Source organism: Nesoenas mayeri (assembly GCF_963082525.1).
Source record: "Nesoenas mayeri genome assembly, chromosome: 3".
NCBI lineage: Eukaryota > Metazoa > Chordata > Aves > Columbiformes > Columbidae > Nesoenas > Nesoenas mayeri.
Window position 1 is genome coordinate 48,594,575 of NC_137544.1, and position 17,191 is coordinate 48,611,765.

The 17,191-nt window shown below is 40.1% G+C and overlaps 1 protein-coding gene across 3 annotated transcripts in view; it reads right to left on the reverse strand.

Moving 5' to 3' along the window:
• The window catches only part of CDK19 (cyclin dependent kinase 19), a 137,566-nt gene that overhangs the window by 101,451 nt on the left and 18,924 nt on the right, over positions 1–17,191 (reverse strand). For 2 of the 3 annotated variants that reach the window (XM_080342397.1, XM_080342396.1), the window contains exon 2: positions 13,152–13,227. The exons of the other annotated variant lie outside the window; for it this stretch is intronic. In XM_080342397.1, coding sequence (XP_080198523.1) covers positions 13,152–13,227 — 76 coding nt within the window. The remainder of the gene's footprint in view (positions 1–13,151; positions 13,228–17,191) is intronic. 3 annotated transcript variants of the gene reach the window in all.

Sequence of the window (17,191 nt, forward strand, 5' to 3'; positions counted from 1 at the left end):
ATATACTTATGGCTTCAAGTTAGTCTGTACAAGTCAATAGCACCAGAAAACGTCAAGCAAGGAAAAGAGAAAGGCTGTTAAACCAAAATATAAGCAATCAGTTCACCACAGACCACACAAGAGATATGAACACCTTAGGACTTCAGTAATGCAAACACGACTGGTACTTGTATGGGAATGCTCTGACAAGTTATATCTCCACATATTTCTGCTAGTATGCAGAACAACACAGAAATAATTAGCTGAACATCTGATAAGTAAGTAGATGGCATTTTGAGCATTAACTAGAATAACCAGGAGTATAAAGTTTAACTATAGAAGATAAGCATGGGCTTTTATTTGTTTTGCAGATCCTACAATTTTAGAGGGGACTTCAAGGCCACTTAATTTGATAAGACAGAAATGGAATGGCTTAAAGGGAGGCTTCTATAACAGCACCTTATGCGGCTGTGTTTCACAGAAAAAATATAACATTTTAAATAATCCCAGCGGGACAGGAAAATAGATCCATTTTCCAGGCCCACTTCTGTTGAAGAAATGCCCACGAGCTCTTCAGTCACTGAAGAAAGAAAACAAGAGCTTGAAAATGGTCTGGATTTGAGACGTCCAGAAGAACAAAAAATTAAATGATCCATCTGGCTTCAGACTGAAAATCTAAACAATGGAGATAGCTGAAAACCATTAAAACTTAAAATCACAGTACAATTCTGTATTTGCTCTGAGCAAGTTTGGTGAATTTCAGATGTGGAACAGTACAAAAGACAATTTGGTAGCAGTAAAATATTTTTCAGGCCAAAAGTATAATAAATACTTAGAGACAGTATTAGAGCTGCAAGAATCACTCATCTTCAGAAAAATAAAACAGACTAGATAAAACCTAGCCAAGAACAAAATTAAAATTGCTAATACATAAAAATAACATGTCAAAAAAGAAGGAACAATTATTAGTCTGAAGTGCAAAGATACCAAGGCAGATGAGGATACTGAACAAACCTTAGAGTTTAGTCAGAGAGAGATCATTAATCACAGTAATAAGAAGCTTCTTTAGAGTAGAAGCTTAGAGAAGTCAAACAGAAATGGATCCAAGACAGAGTTAGTGGACAGGCAATCACTGTATTGCTTGTAAATATTAAAAACATCTGGAGATAACTGGAGAATAAAGCAGGGAAAATAGTACAATAGGCAACTGAGGTAAGAGAGAAACTAGAGTAATCCAATAAGCAAGTGAAAAATACAGAAAGACAATGAGAGCTGAGAAACTGCAGGAGCACTGGGATGGGATAAGTTCATTAGCACAGAAAGAAAAGGCAGAGGCTTCCTCAAATGTCTTCAAGAACTGGCAGCAGATCTCATATTTCATAACTGCCTATAGTAAAAAATTATTCTACTGATAGCTTCTTTCAATATACTGTTCACATATTCAAAAAAACTGACGACTTTTTCCAATAGTATAACCTGTCAGGACTAGCCTAACTTCAGTATCATTGGGTGGCTGCACATGAAAAAGCTCAAGGTCAAGTATACTAAGCATATACATACACCCACGATGAGGTGTTTGTGCTACATACAGGCAACAGGCAGGTTTAAGGAAGCATCCTGACACTGTTAATGAGCTGGGAGGGATGAGCATGATGCTCTTTCTACAAGGCAGGAGCATTTTGCCAGTCAGATGGTCAAACGGAACAGAGAACAAAACCACGATGCTCACAACTTTCCTATCAAAATGCAAACTAAGTAAACTCTACATAGTAAAAACCTCCCACTGTAAGCCTATGGACAAGATGCATCACAGAATTAAAGACATCCAGGCTACCTATTTAGTGACTACTCTACTGTTAACTATGGTATGGAAACAGGAAGCCTTCTTGTATCTTGAAATCCCCACAAAATAATGTATCAAGTCATTGTCTCAATAAGATACAGGGGAAGCTGTATTTAAAAACAAGTAATTTTTCAGCTTACCATAAAAAGAGGCACAGAGGTTTACAAGAAAGCAAACATCACACTGAAGCTTTTAACACAATGAAATTCAAAATGAATAAAGTTTTAGTGAAAGGTGATGTGACATCTTGCCTTCAACAACAAAGCTGAATACAATTTACATACAAAAACCTGCAGAGTAAAATATGATGGTAAACTAAAACCACTATCCACTCAGCCATACACAGGGCTGAAACCAATGTCAAACAATGTCTTGAAAAAAGCAACTTTTTTATTAACATTTGATCAAGCCCTGAAGATTTTCCCATTGATGCTCCATTTTCAATGCAGCCAGCTCTGCTCTGTATTAATATATTCAGCTTAGGCACTACTAATAACGTTTTATTTCTATCTCACAGATTCACTGGATGCAGAGAAGCCTCAGAGAGCTTGTGGATCAGGATCAGCACAGAGACCAGTAAGGATGACATTGTGTTGGGAGTACATTACAGAACCACCTGATAAGGATGGGGCATCAGATGAAGTCTTCTCTACAACTCAGAGAAGTCCCTGAACCCCAAACCCCGCTTCAGGAGAGCAGAACTCAGCTTATCGAAGGAACTGGTGCGTGGCCATGGGAAACAGCTCTGAAGAGCAAAGGAGCTGAGTAAAGCTTGCAGATCTATTAAAAAAATGCAAGTATCAGGAGACCGGCTTGGCTACACAGATTGCCAGAGCTCCAGTGCAAGGAGGGCAGTACACAGAGGGGTGCAAAGAGTGACAGGTTACATAGGAGGAGTTTATAAACATTGCCAAGGCAGGTAGGGATGGTGTCAGGATAGCCAAAGCTTACCTTGAATTGACACTTGCAAGCAATGTTGAGGGCAACAAGAAGAGCTTCTGCTACTACACTGGTTGTGAAAGGCAGAACAAGAAAATGTGAGCCTGCTGCTGAATGAAGTGGGCTATTTTGTAACAGTATCTGAAAACAGAAGTCCCAACTTAAAAAGAATCCATCATCTGAAAACCCATGCCATTGCCTCTCAGTTTGAGGCATCAAAAACAGTCACATGTAATACTGAATTAGAGAAAGGCACATTCTAGAGTCACGTAAAGTCAATATACCCTTCAAACAATTTTATATCTCCACACAGAATAAACTGAAAACACCTATAAACTATTTTCTTGACTATAGGAAAGTACAAACGGAGGAACATAAGGAAAACATGTAATGAAAAAGAGAGAACGAGACACAGAAAAGAAAAAGAAAGATTTATGACACTATAACCCCAAATTTACAAAATATTCCAACTGAGGCTTTGAAACATAAGTAAACGTTCCTATGTGCACATATGCACGCAGTCTTGCAGGCAGTATTTAAGTCTGGCAAATAAGTATTTAAAGATTTCTTTCCTGCATTATCTGCAACTCTGTTCTAAATTATCTGAGTGATAAAGCAGCTATTTGCTTTCAGTGCATTGCTGCTTGCAGCTTAACCTGAAGAGGCTTGGCTTCGCTTTTTTGTTCAGTTCTGCTAAAGGCACCATCAGTTGGTTTTGCATTTGTTTGCTCTCAGAATATTCAAGATGAGAAGTGGACAACAAAGCCTGAACAGCACTGAACACCCATTTTGCCCAGTCAGCTGCACTGAGAATTTGGATTATATCCCAACTGATGTCAAGTACCAAATTCATACAAAAGCTTCTTCAGTTCACACTGTATTAGAATGGGGCAAGAGCTTCCTTGTTCTTCTTTTTAAAACACTTGCCATATATTTGTTGATATTGCTCTCCTGCTTTGAGCAGAGACACAACTTCAAAAACAGGAAAGTAACCTCTGTATTAAAAAAAAAAAAAAGTTCAAATTTTGTATTTAGAAAGGAATCGTGCTAAAAGCAGCATTCCCCCTTTTTCTTTCTTCTCTGCATGCTCTTTTTTGTCATTGAATTGCTGAAGGAGGTGGCTGTAGTTGGGCAATGGACCTGACGCTGCTTCAGATGCTCTACTTCTGTTACCATTATTATACTTGATAAAAATTATATTTCAAGCTGCAAAACTTATTTTCATAAACACTAAAGTGCATTTATGGGCCAGTAAGAAAAAAGGCAACTTCATTGATTAAAATGAAAAATCTCTTCTTATACTACAGATTTACTACCTGTGTATTTTTTTATTTAATGAAGTTAATTGTTCTTTTAGATGCAACAAAATAATAATTAAAAAAATACTCACAGAACCCTTTTGAAGAATAACCAAAGCAGGAATTTAGGTATTCCCTTACACAAAAAGCATTTAAATTACACAGATTATACAAGATTAGGCCATGTAATGCAGAAAGCTGTTATTCTTCCTATGGCATGCAAAACATGAGTTGTAATGTGGCTAAACCAAAAACCTCCTTCCAGCTGATTCATACTTATAAAATCACGATGCACAGACACTTCTAGCCAACACATGCCTTAACTCTCTAATAAAGATCCCTTACAATTTTTGGTTTTGATCTTATACTTATTACACTACCTCCAGCTATTGAAAGAAGGAGTAGAGTTTCAAAGTTTCCACAAACAAATCTGACAATCTTTTCTAATTAGGTAGGAGAGAATTTATGGGGAGTTTTTGCATTGCCAAATATTCTACATATTTATATTATCTTGGCAAGGAAAAAGAAGTTTTGACATTCAAAAGGAATCTCCTACAGCAAATGTACTCAGGGACACAACTTTTTTTAAAGTCTTGTTTTACCTAACCTCGCCTTAAACAAAGCCAGCGACCAAGGTTGAAACCCTATTTTCCTACATAACAGTAAATACAGCAAGCTGTTGTGATAGCCAAGGTCAAATAAAAGGTCAATATAGCCAAAGTAGAGCACTTGTACCTATTATGAAATTCTATGTAACTGTATTTGGAGAGAGTTAATGGCATTAGAAATCTTCAAAGTGTTTTATTAATAGTGAAAAGTTATCATTATTCCTGTATAGCTGATCTTTTCTGCATTCCTAAGTGATGCAGAGACAGGTCAAGTGGGTTATAAGGCCAACCTGGTCCGCAGTCTGAAATTAAGTAGCTTCACATTTAGTTCATTTGACTAAGCGGTTTCCAACCAGGGAGTTGAGGGCAGCTTGTGAGTGACGTGCAACACCTGACAGAGGTAAAAGCAAATAAGCTTTATGAGCTCTACCAGCCCAGCACGACTTGTCCCCTTCAGTGCCCCTGCTGCCAGCAGCAACGGCAAAGGCACAAAGTGCTTCTAGATTGAGACAGCAAGTCTAGCAGGACCTCCCTGGCTCAGCTTCACCACCACAACACTGCACACCCCCAAAGCCAAGAGGAAGGAGACGCAGCCCCAGAAGAGCTGCCTGTGTGCAAAGGGAGGCTGTGGACAGCAGCGAGGTGGAAAAGAAGCCTGTAAATACAGCAAGACGGAGCCTTGCTCAAGAGAGCTGAGAAACACAGGTTAAAAAAAACTATTGTTTAACCTGTAAGGCTTCTAAAACCCTGGCCACCCTCAGAAACAGAGGATTCCAAAATATTTGTATCCTCTAGCACTTTGTAATATATATTGCATCAATAGGCAAAATCCTAGAGAATAATCTGTGCATGCTAGGCTGTTCAAAGGAGCTTTCAGTAACTCATGTAACATTACAGTCGGAATTATTTTAGCCTATACCCACCAATGCAAGTATGAACACAAACGCCAATTAATGCTCCCACTAGTGTCCCACAGCGCACTGGCAACGTTTCAAGGTCTCCCAGAAGGAATGGCCTCTGGCAGCTGCACTAAGGACTGGCACGCATGGGCACGGGATGTGGCTGCTAAAATGGTTACATGTCCCAGACCCAACATTCACGCGGGGCAAACCCACAGTAATTCAGGGCATTCTTAAGCAAGGCAAGGAGAGAAATGCTGCTGGTTTGTGGCTCTACTTCTCCCATTTAAATCATCTGTAATAGCTTAGTATAATTTTTTCCCTCAGAGAAAAAAAGGCTACTGAGCTATAAAAAACCCCACTGATATAGAAAAATCCAAAGAAGTTTTGAATTAAGATCACTATTCACAGAGAAGATGGCTAGAGTTGGTAATTATTCCTTGGAAGAGGGGAAATTCTAAGTGTTAGGAGTGGGGAGAAAAGCTGGAAAGAACCAGGAGTTGACAGAAGAGCCTCCTAGGACCTAAATCAAGTCACTAGTTCACATTAAGCTTTTAGTGTTTAGTAGTCACCTCTGTCCACAGGCTGAGCTTTAGAGGAGAAAAATGATCTTCTGAAATGACATTCTTAAACCATCCTCTTTTAGGTTAAGAAGAATTGCAGAGCAAGACTTTATTCACTTCAGTGCAAGTGACTGTTACAAATATTTCGTTGGTTTGCAGGATGTTTTTCCTACTATATTTAATATACTTATATGCAACTGTCTCAGTAAGAGAACAGCCAGAATGCACTAAAGACACTGACTGTTTGTCAGAGGAAAACCATTTGTCATTGTTTTGGTGCTTTATCTTTTTTAAGAAAAAGGTGCAACTCATACCAGGGAACTGTTGTACTAGATTAAATGTGTATTTTGGTGACAAATAGACCCCAAAAATAAATTTGGGAATAAGGCTCAGACCCTTCAAAAATTTTCCAAGAACGTTGCCTGAGATACCTTATTTCAGTGATCAGTCAAGAACCTCAGAAGAGCAACTCAGGATACAAGAGGGACTTGAAGCTTTTATTCCAACTTACCAAACCAATGTTTCTGCATTGTATTTCACTGCCGAGTAGTGTATAATCATGTTATTTTATTAGCACAAAATGCTTATCTGCTTATTAGAAATACACCTGAAAGGCATGGCTCTATTTCTACTAAATGGACAGAAATACTAGAAGATTATTTTATAGAATCATAGAATCTTTCAGGTTGGGAGGGACCTCTTGTGATCTAAGCCCAACCTCACTGCTCCAGCAAGGTCATGTAGAGCAGGTGGCCAATGACCGTGACCAGTCGGCCTCCAAGCATTTCCACAGATGGAGATTTCACAACCTCTCTGGGTAACCTGTTCCAGTGCTTGATCATCCTCACAGTGAAGAAGTATCCTTTCATATTCAGATGGAATTTCATGTATTTTAATGTGTGTCCATTGCCTCCTGTCCTGTCAACAGGCACCAAGAGGAGTCTGGTTCCCACTGCTTAATTGCCTATCATTGGGTATTTGATCGGATCCTTAAGCCTTCTCTTCTCCAGGCTAAACAGTCCCAGCTCTCTCAGCCTCTCCTTATTTGTCGGATCTTCTGGTCCCTTTATTATATTTATGGCCCTGCACTGGTCTCAATCCAGTTGCCCCACATCCTTCTTGCACTAGGGAGGCCAGGACTGGACATAGATCTCCAGATGTGGCCTCAGCAGTACTGAATTAGAGGGGAAGGCTCACACCCCTTAGTTTGCTGGCCACACTCTGTCTAATGCAGCCCAGGATGTCGACTGTCTTTGCCAGTGGTCAGCTTGATGTCCACCAGGGCCTCCAATATCTTCTCTGTAGAGCTGTTTCCCAGCCAGTCAGCCCACATCATGCCCAGAGTTATTCTACCCCAGGTGCAGGACTTTACATTTCCCTTTGTTGAACAACTGCAAACTCACTGAGGATGGACTCTGTCCCAGTATCCAGTTCAAAATCACACGCTCTTTTGCTGCACAGGCTTCTAATGGATCCTTAAACTGCCCTGCAATGAACATGCTTGGATGTTCCCCTTCTGAATGGAAAGGAACAGAGTTTTCTTAAGGCCTTAATGTCTAAAAATGTATTTTATTTCTCTTCCACCTTCTACAATGCAAACCAGATTAACACATTCCTAGAGCCATTTTGGTTACAAATAGCTCTAGGAATTCAGGAATTTTTTTTTTTACCACGTTACAGAAATCTCACCATGATGTTCAAGCAATAAGGAAACCTTTTCATTCATCATTGGTTCCAAAATAAGCCAACACAAGTCTTGAGTTGAAAGAAGTATCACATTTGTTAACTAAATAATCATGTAAAAATGAAAACTCTTTCATATTTTTCAGCTCTACTCTTCAAAAATGCTATTGCTTAAACTCAGCAATAATCTGCCTCATAACAAGAACACAGAAGTAGTTGGCATTTCAGTTACCTTCAGAATAGACTCGAGTTACAGGAAATAAATTAGTTTGGTTTGATTTTTTTTTTTCTCTCCACAATTCTTCAGCATAATAGAATCTCCTCTAGTATTGTCATATTCAGTGCAACAGAATTGGCTGAAATATGGATTTCTTCAGCAGGTATCACCCTACAGTTGAAAGAAAGTAGTCATCACTTGCCCCAGGAATCACTGCCCATATGAAGTTATCATTGACATAAGCCTTTTTCCATGAAGAGCTCATATTAATAGTGGTAAAAGAAGTCTTACTTTTTTCCAAAGTCCTAAGCAAAGACAGATCAGCTTGATCTGTAACATCAGAAGAGAGGAGCCATCAGCCCTTTCTCCGAGGGACAGTTGGCCAGCAGATCCTACTAAGAGTGTCTAAGCAATACTACACATCAAATGGTCTCAGACTGTAAAACTAAAATGCCTTTTAGTTCAGTAAAGTATTTCTTGAGCACATCATCAAGTGTCCTCAGGCTAATAAAATATTCTGAACACACACAGAACCATGTGCACTGCTGCTTCTTTCATTTTCTCAGCTCCCACAGAGGGGTGGGGTTTGGCGATTTTTTGGCATTGGGGAGGCTAGAGGTGGTGGATTGTAAGGGGATTTTTAAACGTCAAAAGAACTACTAATGACATTTTAACATAGCCTCTTTTTCCAGGCTGACAATCTTTTTTTTAATCAGTAAACATTACCTTCTTTCTTATCTATCTATGCCTTTAAGTACAAGATTAACTATTAATGCACTAATTATAAGTCTGCTTCTCTTGATGGAAAATGCATTTGATTCTGCTTGTTTCTGTATGACAAAAAGCTGATATTTCTTTTTCAACTATTTCACCTTTACATTTTTCACATTTCTAATACTTTACTAACCTGAAATTTCAGAGGCAAACAGTGATTTGCAACATTATCTCAGGTTTTAGAGTTCTACAGTAAAGTCTGAAGAGTAAAATATATATTCAAGGATGGTTTACAGGAAGAACCATTGAGAGGATTCAAGCAACTTACACAGTAGTTGTGAAATTTCCCAGGCTGTTCTGAACTTTGCACAAAGTTTCATCATTAAAAAAAAAAAGAGTTTTAAATTAAAATCAAGACTGAAATGGTCATGTATCATCAGAGGAAAAAAAAAATTACACTCTCTACTTCCTCACAATGTTGTGTCCAAGTACGACAGAACCAGCTCCACACCACAATGCTATCATGACAACAAGAAAGTCTCCTTTGGACTGTGCCACACACCATCTACATGGTCATACAATTTAAAACAAGCAAAGGACAAGAATCAAAGAAACAAAAAAATCCCCCAATGCTGTCAAAACCAACTTTATAGTAACAAGAATATACTCTAATAGTGATGTTAAAAGAGGATTTCTTATTTCCTCCAAAGGCAGGAATGATAGCAAAAGGGTCACTGGGTAGCTTCTGTGCAAAGTAACTGGCAGCAATGCAGCCACCTCTCAAACCCATGATTGACCTTGACCTTGTAATGATAAGCACTTTAAAAGGATAGGAGTTTTAGCTGCTAAGTCTCTTCATACAGAATTACTGTGGGCACTACACTATACAGTGATTTGTTCAGTTCACAGACATCATGAGTTCCTAATGTCTCACATTGCATTGCACACCTGAATCCTGTATTTCAATGCAACACTACCAGATTACAAAAAGCTTTAGGCACAATCCTAACATACATTTCAACAGCCTTCAACATAGTGACAGCATTAAAACAAGGCAAATATTTGATCAAGCTAGTGCACTTCTGCTGCAATGCAAGTAATTCTTGCATTACAAAATTTTACTCTCTATCCAACACTGACAGTAATGCATATTTTCAGCGATAAAATAAACATTTAAAGATCAAATGCTACCTTCATATACAAACACCTAATTTTTACCAACTTTGAAGGAATGATAGGCATTACTATGCTCAAAAGTGTGCAACTTCTGAATGCATTTTTCTCCTAAGACACACATAATAAAAACACAATTAATGCTGGTTTTAATTTTGCTAAAAAATTTCTCTGTACTTAGCAAAACAAATAAGAAATAAGGAAAACAAATTGTTCTCATGTACTAAAGAAGACTAAGCTACCATTAATCTGAAATAAAGTACATTATTAGCAAGCAGACTTGTAATGGCAGCTGTAATCTTTCATAACTTTTTTCACAGTTTCACAGTATGTTTGGGATTGGAAGGGATCTCAAAAGATCATCTAGTCCAATCCCCCTGCTGGAGCAGGAACACCTAGGTGAGGTCACACAGAAACATGTCCAGGCGGGTTTTGAATGTCTCCAGCGAAGGAGACTCCACAACCCCCCTGGGCAGCCTGTTCCAGTGCTCTGTCACCCTTACTGAGAAGAAGTTTTTTCTCAAATTTAAGTGGAACCTCTTGTGTTCCAGCTTGATCCCATTACCCCCTGTCCTATCATTGTTTGCCACCGAGAAGAGCCTGGCTCCATGCTCGTGGCACTCACCTTTTATATACTTATAGACATTAATAAGGTCCTCCCTTAGTCTCCTCTTCTCCAAACTAAAGAGACCCAGCTCCCTCAGCCTTTCTTCGTAAGGGAGATGCTCCACTCCCTTAATCATCTTTGTTGCCCTATGCTGGACTCTCTCCAGCAGTTCCCTGTCCTTCTGGAACTGAGGGGCCCAGAACTGGACACAATATTCCAGATGGGGTCTCACCAGGGCAGAGTAGAGGGGAAGGAGGACCTCTCTCGATCTACTAACCACCCCACTTCTAATACACCCCAGGATGCCATTGGCCTTCCTGGCCACAAGGGCAAAGTGCTGGCTCATGGTCATCCTGTTGTCCACCAGGACCCCCAGGTCCCTTTCCCCTACACTGCTCTCTAATATGTAATTTCCCAACCTATACTGGAACCTGGGGTTGTTCCTGCCCACATGCAGGACTCTACACTTTCCCTTGTTAAATTTCGTCAGGTTACTCCCCATCCAACTCTCCAGCCTGTCCAGGTCCCCCTGAATGGCAGCACAGCCTTCTGGTGTGTCAGCTACTCCTCCCAGCTTGGTGTCATCAGCAAACTTGCTGATAGTACACTCTATTCCCCTGTCTAAATCGTTAATGAATATATTGAATAATATTGGCTCCAGTACTGACCCCTGAGGCACTCCACTAGATACTGGCCTCCAACTAGACTCCGCACCATTGACTACCAGTCTCTGGCTTCTCTCCTTAAGCCAGTTTGCAACCCACCTCACTACTCTATTGTCCAGACCACACCTCCTCAACTTAGCTGTGAGAATGCTGTGGGAGACTGTGTCAAAGGCTTTACTGAAGTCAAGGTAGACCACATCCACAGCTCTGCCATCATCCATCCACCTTGTTACATTCTCATAAAAGGCTATGAGGTTGGTCAAGCATGACTTACTCTTAGTAAAGCCATACTGACTGCCCCTAATAACCCTCTTATCCTTGATATGCCTTGAGATGGCACCAAGGACAAGCCGTTCCATTACTTTCCCAGGGACGGAGGTGAAGCTGACCAGTCTATAATTACCCGGGTCCTCCTTCTTGCCCTTTTTGAAGACTGGAGTGACATTTGCTTTCCTCCAATCCTCGGGCACCTCTCCCGTTTCCCAAGACTTGGCAAAGATGATGGAGAGCGGTCCAGCAATGACCTCAGCCAGCTCCCTCAGCACCCGTGGATGCATCCCATCTGGACCCATGGATTTATGGATGTCCAGACTACCTAATTGCTCCATAACCCAGTCCTCATCGACTAAAGTAAACTCCTCCATTGACCTGGCTTCATCTGGGGTCTCAGGGGTACAGGGCTCCCCAGGACAGCCTCCGGCAGAGTAGACAGAGACAAAGAAGGCGTTCAGTAATTCTGCCTTCTCTGTATCTTCTGTCACCAGGGCACCCACCCCATTCCTCAGTGGGCCTACATTGCCTCTGGTGTTAGTTTTATCCGCTATGTATTTGAAAAAGCTCTTTTTGCTGTCCTTAACCCCTTTCACCAGGTTTAATTCTAAGGAGGCCTTGGCTATCCTAGCTGCCTTGCTACATCCTCTAACAGCAGCCTTATATTCCTCCCAAGTGTCCAGCCCCTGCTTCCATGACCTGTAAACTCTCCTCTTCTGCTTGAGCATACCCAACAGATCCCTATTCAACCACGCAGGCCTCCTGGCTCCCTCCCTTGACTTCCTACGTGTGGGGATGCTCTGATCCTGAGCGTGGAAGAAGCAATCTCTGAATGCAATCCAGCTCTCTTGGGCCCCTTTACCTTCAAGCAGCCTTGCCCATGGGATTTCCCCCAGCAATTGCTTGAAAAGGCCAAAGTTAGCCCTGCTAAAGTCCAGGGTTGCAATTCTACTCGCTATTCTGTTCCTGCCACACAAGATGCTGAACTCCACCATCTCATGGTCACTGCAACCCAGGCAGCCCTCAACCTTTACTGCTTCGACCAGACCCTCCTTGTTAGTGAGGATGAGATCCAGCAGTGCACCTCTCCTAGTCGGCTCCTCCACCATCTGCACGAGGAAGGTATCATCAATGCACTGGAGGAACCTTCTGGACTGTGGCTGGCTGGCTGAATGGTCCTTCCAGCAAACATCAGGGAAGTTAAAATCACCCACAACAACCAGGGCCTGTGACTGTGAGGCCACTCTCAGCTGCCCACAGAAGGCCTCATCAACTTCCTCAGCCTGATCTGGTGGCCTGTAACAGACGCCCACAACAGTGTCACCCCTGCCAGCCTGCCCCCTGGTCCTGACCCATCCTTCAAGTCATTTTAAAAACATCCCTTTTTAAAACAAATCTTCATTAAAGGGTTCACATGTATTTCCCTCTCAACACATGATAGCAGTTAAAACAAAATTACACCAGAAAAAGGCATTACCATTGTCTAGCAAGAACACCTCTTTCCACTACAGAAAAAAAAAAATAATGTATGATTTAGAAAGCATTTTAAGGAAAGCTCATGTTTGAGTAACTTTCATGCTTGCATACTTCAAAGAAAACATATCGATAATCTTTATGTTACTTAATTCAGAGCAAATAAAATATCTGTCGAATAATAATGTCAGTAAAAATACTTTCATTTATGTAGACTTACTGCAATCTCTCTACAGGCCGACATGGATATCCCTGTACCTTCAATTTGCTTCAGTGCATACTCCTTTTCATCTTTTCTGTACACAAAGAAAAAAAATAGAGAGAAATGTTTTTAGCTCTGACTTAAATGACACCAATCAATACAAGTATAATATAACAATTTATTTTAATTTAGTCTGGATCAAGAAGCTGAGAAATCAATCTGGTTTTATGGATAAATTACACTTAGATATTAAAAGCAAATTTCCTTTTAACACAGACTTCAAAAATTCCGAACAAAAACTTCCATATAAAGAAACTTTGTTAACTGATATCCATTTCTCTCTGAAACCACACAGATAATTGCAAATATGTCTACAGACAATTTCAGAGGACACTTTTCCTGAAATCCCAGGATACTGTCTACTATCATGAAAAAGCCACACAGTCACATCCCATGCCTGGAAAACTCTCCTAGAAATCACAAGGTTCTTACTTGATTTTACGAGCCACTGTCAATCCACTTTTACTTCTGAAATATTACTATTTTAAATTAATTATACTCATTATATAAGCACTGGCTGCTGACAAAGCCCGACACAGCACATGAAACCACGTGCTCTGAAGCACAAAGCCGGAGAACGTGAACGTGTTCAGCCCAGACATGGTACTGTCCTCTTAAATAGTCACAGTTTGAAGAGACTTAGAGGGAAGACCAAGAGAACAAGAAAACGACTTAGTACCTCGAAGCCCTTGCGATACAACATAACCAGCTTACTGCTGACAGTAAGGATTTGGTTGTCATAGATAGAAGCTGATAAGCACCGATATACACCTCCTACGGCATTTCTGGTAGATTTCAGTTTCCCTTTCATCTGTTCCCAAGCCATTTTATTTCACTGTGCTGAAAAATTAACTTGAATTAGTTTAAGCCTCTCTGGTTTTTAACTAGAGGTCTGTGTCCTGCCCAACCCCAGCCTCCTTGCCGTTCCCATCTCTAAAATTCATAGCATGAGAAGTGGCTGAGCAGAATGTGATCAACCAGAAGCTCTAATTGCCTACATGTATTAGTAACTACAGTGTTTTTCCTCAGCAATTCTCAGCAGCAGTTAAACACATAATGCATATCTATAGTTAATATTTTGCTTGGCTTACATTTTGCACTATGGTTTTTAAGCAAAACTATGACAAGAAAAATTCCAGATGTATTCTGACTGCACATGAAAACTCAACATGCTGCAAGTTCTGCAAAAAGTGAATCCCCCTCTGAAGCAGAGATCCCTCAGCAGCTGTTCCAACCGGGAAACCCGAGTTCTGGTGCTGCACCTTAACTCGGAAATAGTTGTTGTTCCTCTCTCAATCTGCTTTATTTCAAGCAGGTTGTTTCAGTGTGTTTGGGATTTGGTGAAATATTGATCTCTAAGGAAGCAAGCCCAAGTCTGTTTGGCTACAGCCTTGAAGGGCCTCTTTCTCCAGGTAGGTTTGGAGGAACAGAAGATACTTCTGCAGCTGAAACTAAAGGAATGGGTTACTTTGAGGGGACCTAAATGATTTTGGAACTGCCAAAGAAAGAAATACATTATTGCTCTGTGCAGCTTTTCTGTGGAGAAATGGGAAGGATGGCAATTTACAACATGCCTTGCAACTACCCCCAAAACATTCACCCATTCAGATATTTAGATGCAAATCTTAAAAACCAACATACAAGACAAATTAATATAACATGATTGGACTCTCCTAAATCAAACTCTTATTCCTCTATGCTAATTAAAATGACATCGCCTCATATCACAGTATTTTAAACACAACTTCCGATTATGTAATGAAACAGGGGGAGCAGCAGGGAGGGAAAGAAACACTCAAAACTTTTCAAGGGCAAAAGAAAGCCTAAGAAGTTACCATTACTAAAATTAGGCCAAATACTGCAGTAACAGCTTTTAAAACCTGTTCACCAAGTACATTTTCAGGAGTAACTTCAGAAGTGGATATGTCTTCTTCCTAAACAGAAGGATTCACCAGGATCTACTGATGCAATAATTCAGGCTCCTTCTTTGCTCCCCACTAAGCAGCCCTTTATTTTCACAAATTAGTAATTTACAAGAACTTGGCTCAAGAGGCAGACACAGAAGCATGAAATATGTAACTTTACAGGTAATAAGCTCATACCTTACCTCACAAATTGCTTTTGACTTCATTAATTAGTTCAAATTTTAAAGAATAAATAATAAATGTCCATCCCCTCTCATACAAGGTTCTGCTACCTATGCAAAATACTTATGTAGATGCGATGTATTAACTCCATAACTCAAATTGCTTACTGAGACTGTGAAGACAAAGTTATATTGTCCACAGAACCAAAACCAACTCTGGGCATTTAAAACTGGTCATGGCTTTTAAACTACAGTCACATTTGAACTATGCATTACAGAAAAATCCCACGTACACACGTCAGCTTGAATCTCAAAACAACGTAGTCACTACAGCACTGCAGCAGACACCCTTTTTTTGGCGCACATCCTTCCCTGGGCACACACCCCACTGACAGAGCTGCCCTTGAACTGCTTGCACAAGGAACTTAAGATATTATAGTATATGGGAAAAGAAGGAAATCTTACGGAGCTGCAAACAACATACTTCTAGGACATTGGGTTTTATGAACGTTGAGCAAACACAGGAAACATGAAATACCCAAAATAAATAGGTATCGAGGATACAGAACTCCAAAGATACCACATTCTAGATCCCACAAAATGTTTTTTTTACCAACAGCTTCAGAATCATAAACATAGCATCCTTTAAATAAGTATAATTGACTTGGTTTGGCAGAAATGCAAATCCATACGAATACTTTTCCAAAGTTAACTGTTCTTGTTAAGCAAATATAATAGCACTTTCCAAAAGATCTCCAGCAACTGGTATTTTAACTAGTAATATTTCTAATTTAACAGTAATCCCAAGATAATTTGAGAGAGAAATAAATATATTTAAAACCTCAATACCAAGTCAGCCAACGCAATGTGATGAAATACACTATTCTGCTTACTCAATAAAATGGTATTAAATGGCCAAAGGAAAAAAAAATGGGTACTTTATTAGCTTTTTCCTAGTTTGTAAGAATTCAATAAATAATGTCAAATGGTGTGTGTGATAGGCAAGTATACTGTTCAACCCCCTAAAGACCGATGATCTTATAAAACACTTGAGGCAAAGGGAAGTATTTCTACTTCATGCTGAATATACAGAAAAACTCTAGCGAACTCTGAACTAATTTCAAGAACTTGTGCAGATTTATACAGCAGAAAAGTTTTCATAAATCCTTTTCTGACAGATACCATATCAGTACATTTTTCACTAGAGAGTATAGCAAGTGCAATTCAATTTAAAAACTAAACCTGAACAACAATGAACTACACAGCTCTGGTATGAGGCACAAGGCATTCGTGCTAGGGATGGCCAAGCAGACATGAGGTCTTTGTAATAATTTTCATCTGGTCCATTGAAATATTGGCCTGGGAGCAGGACAACTAACCTGAGAGTCCTGCTCTGTGGGGGTTTGTCTGAGGGCAGGGAGCAAGTGATGTAGACCAAGGTTTAGTCAAGCAGGTTCTATTCAACAGCCAGTCCAGGCTAATGGTGGCAATGTGCTTACTGAATCCAAGCGAAAAAAAGAGCAAAGCAGAACTGAAAGGGAACTCCATTCCTTAAAAGGCTGCCACTTAACAATTTTTATTAAAACTTTTCAAAAATCACGGCAGAAGAACTTGCCTGATAAAACAAGTACCACATCGCACCACCACCAGGCTTCTATCTCCATGCTTCAAGTTCCCTTATCCAAAACTAGGGATAAAGATTAAAATCAACATTGTTCCTAGTTCCAGAAGCATTACAACTCATACTGCTCTGAGAGGAATTCACCTTCTACAAAAAGGAAACTGCTGATATAAGATACTCCCATCCTGAAAACTTCCTGACCCTTTATCTCAGATTGCCATGGGCAGCATCCAAACGCAAGGGTCCTCATGCCTACCAGCAATAATTGAGAGCATGCCTCTGTTATAAAAA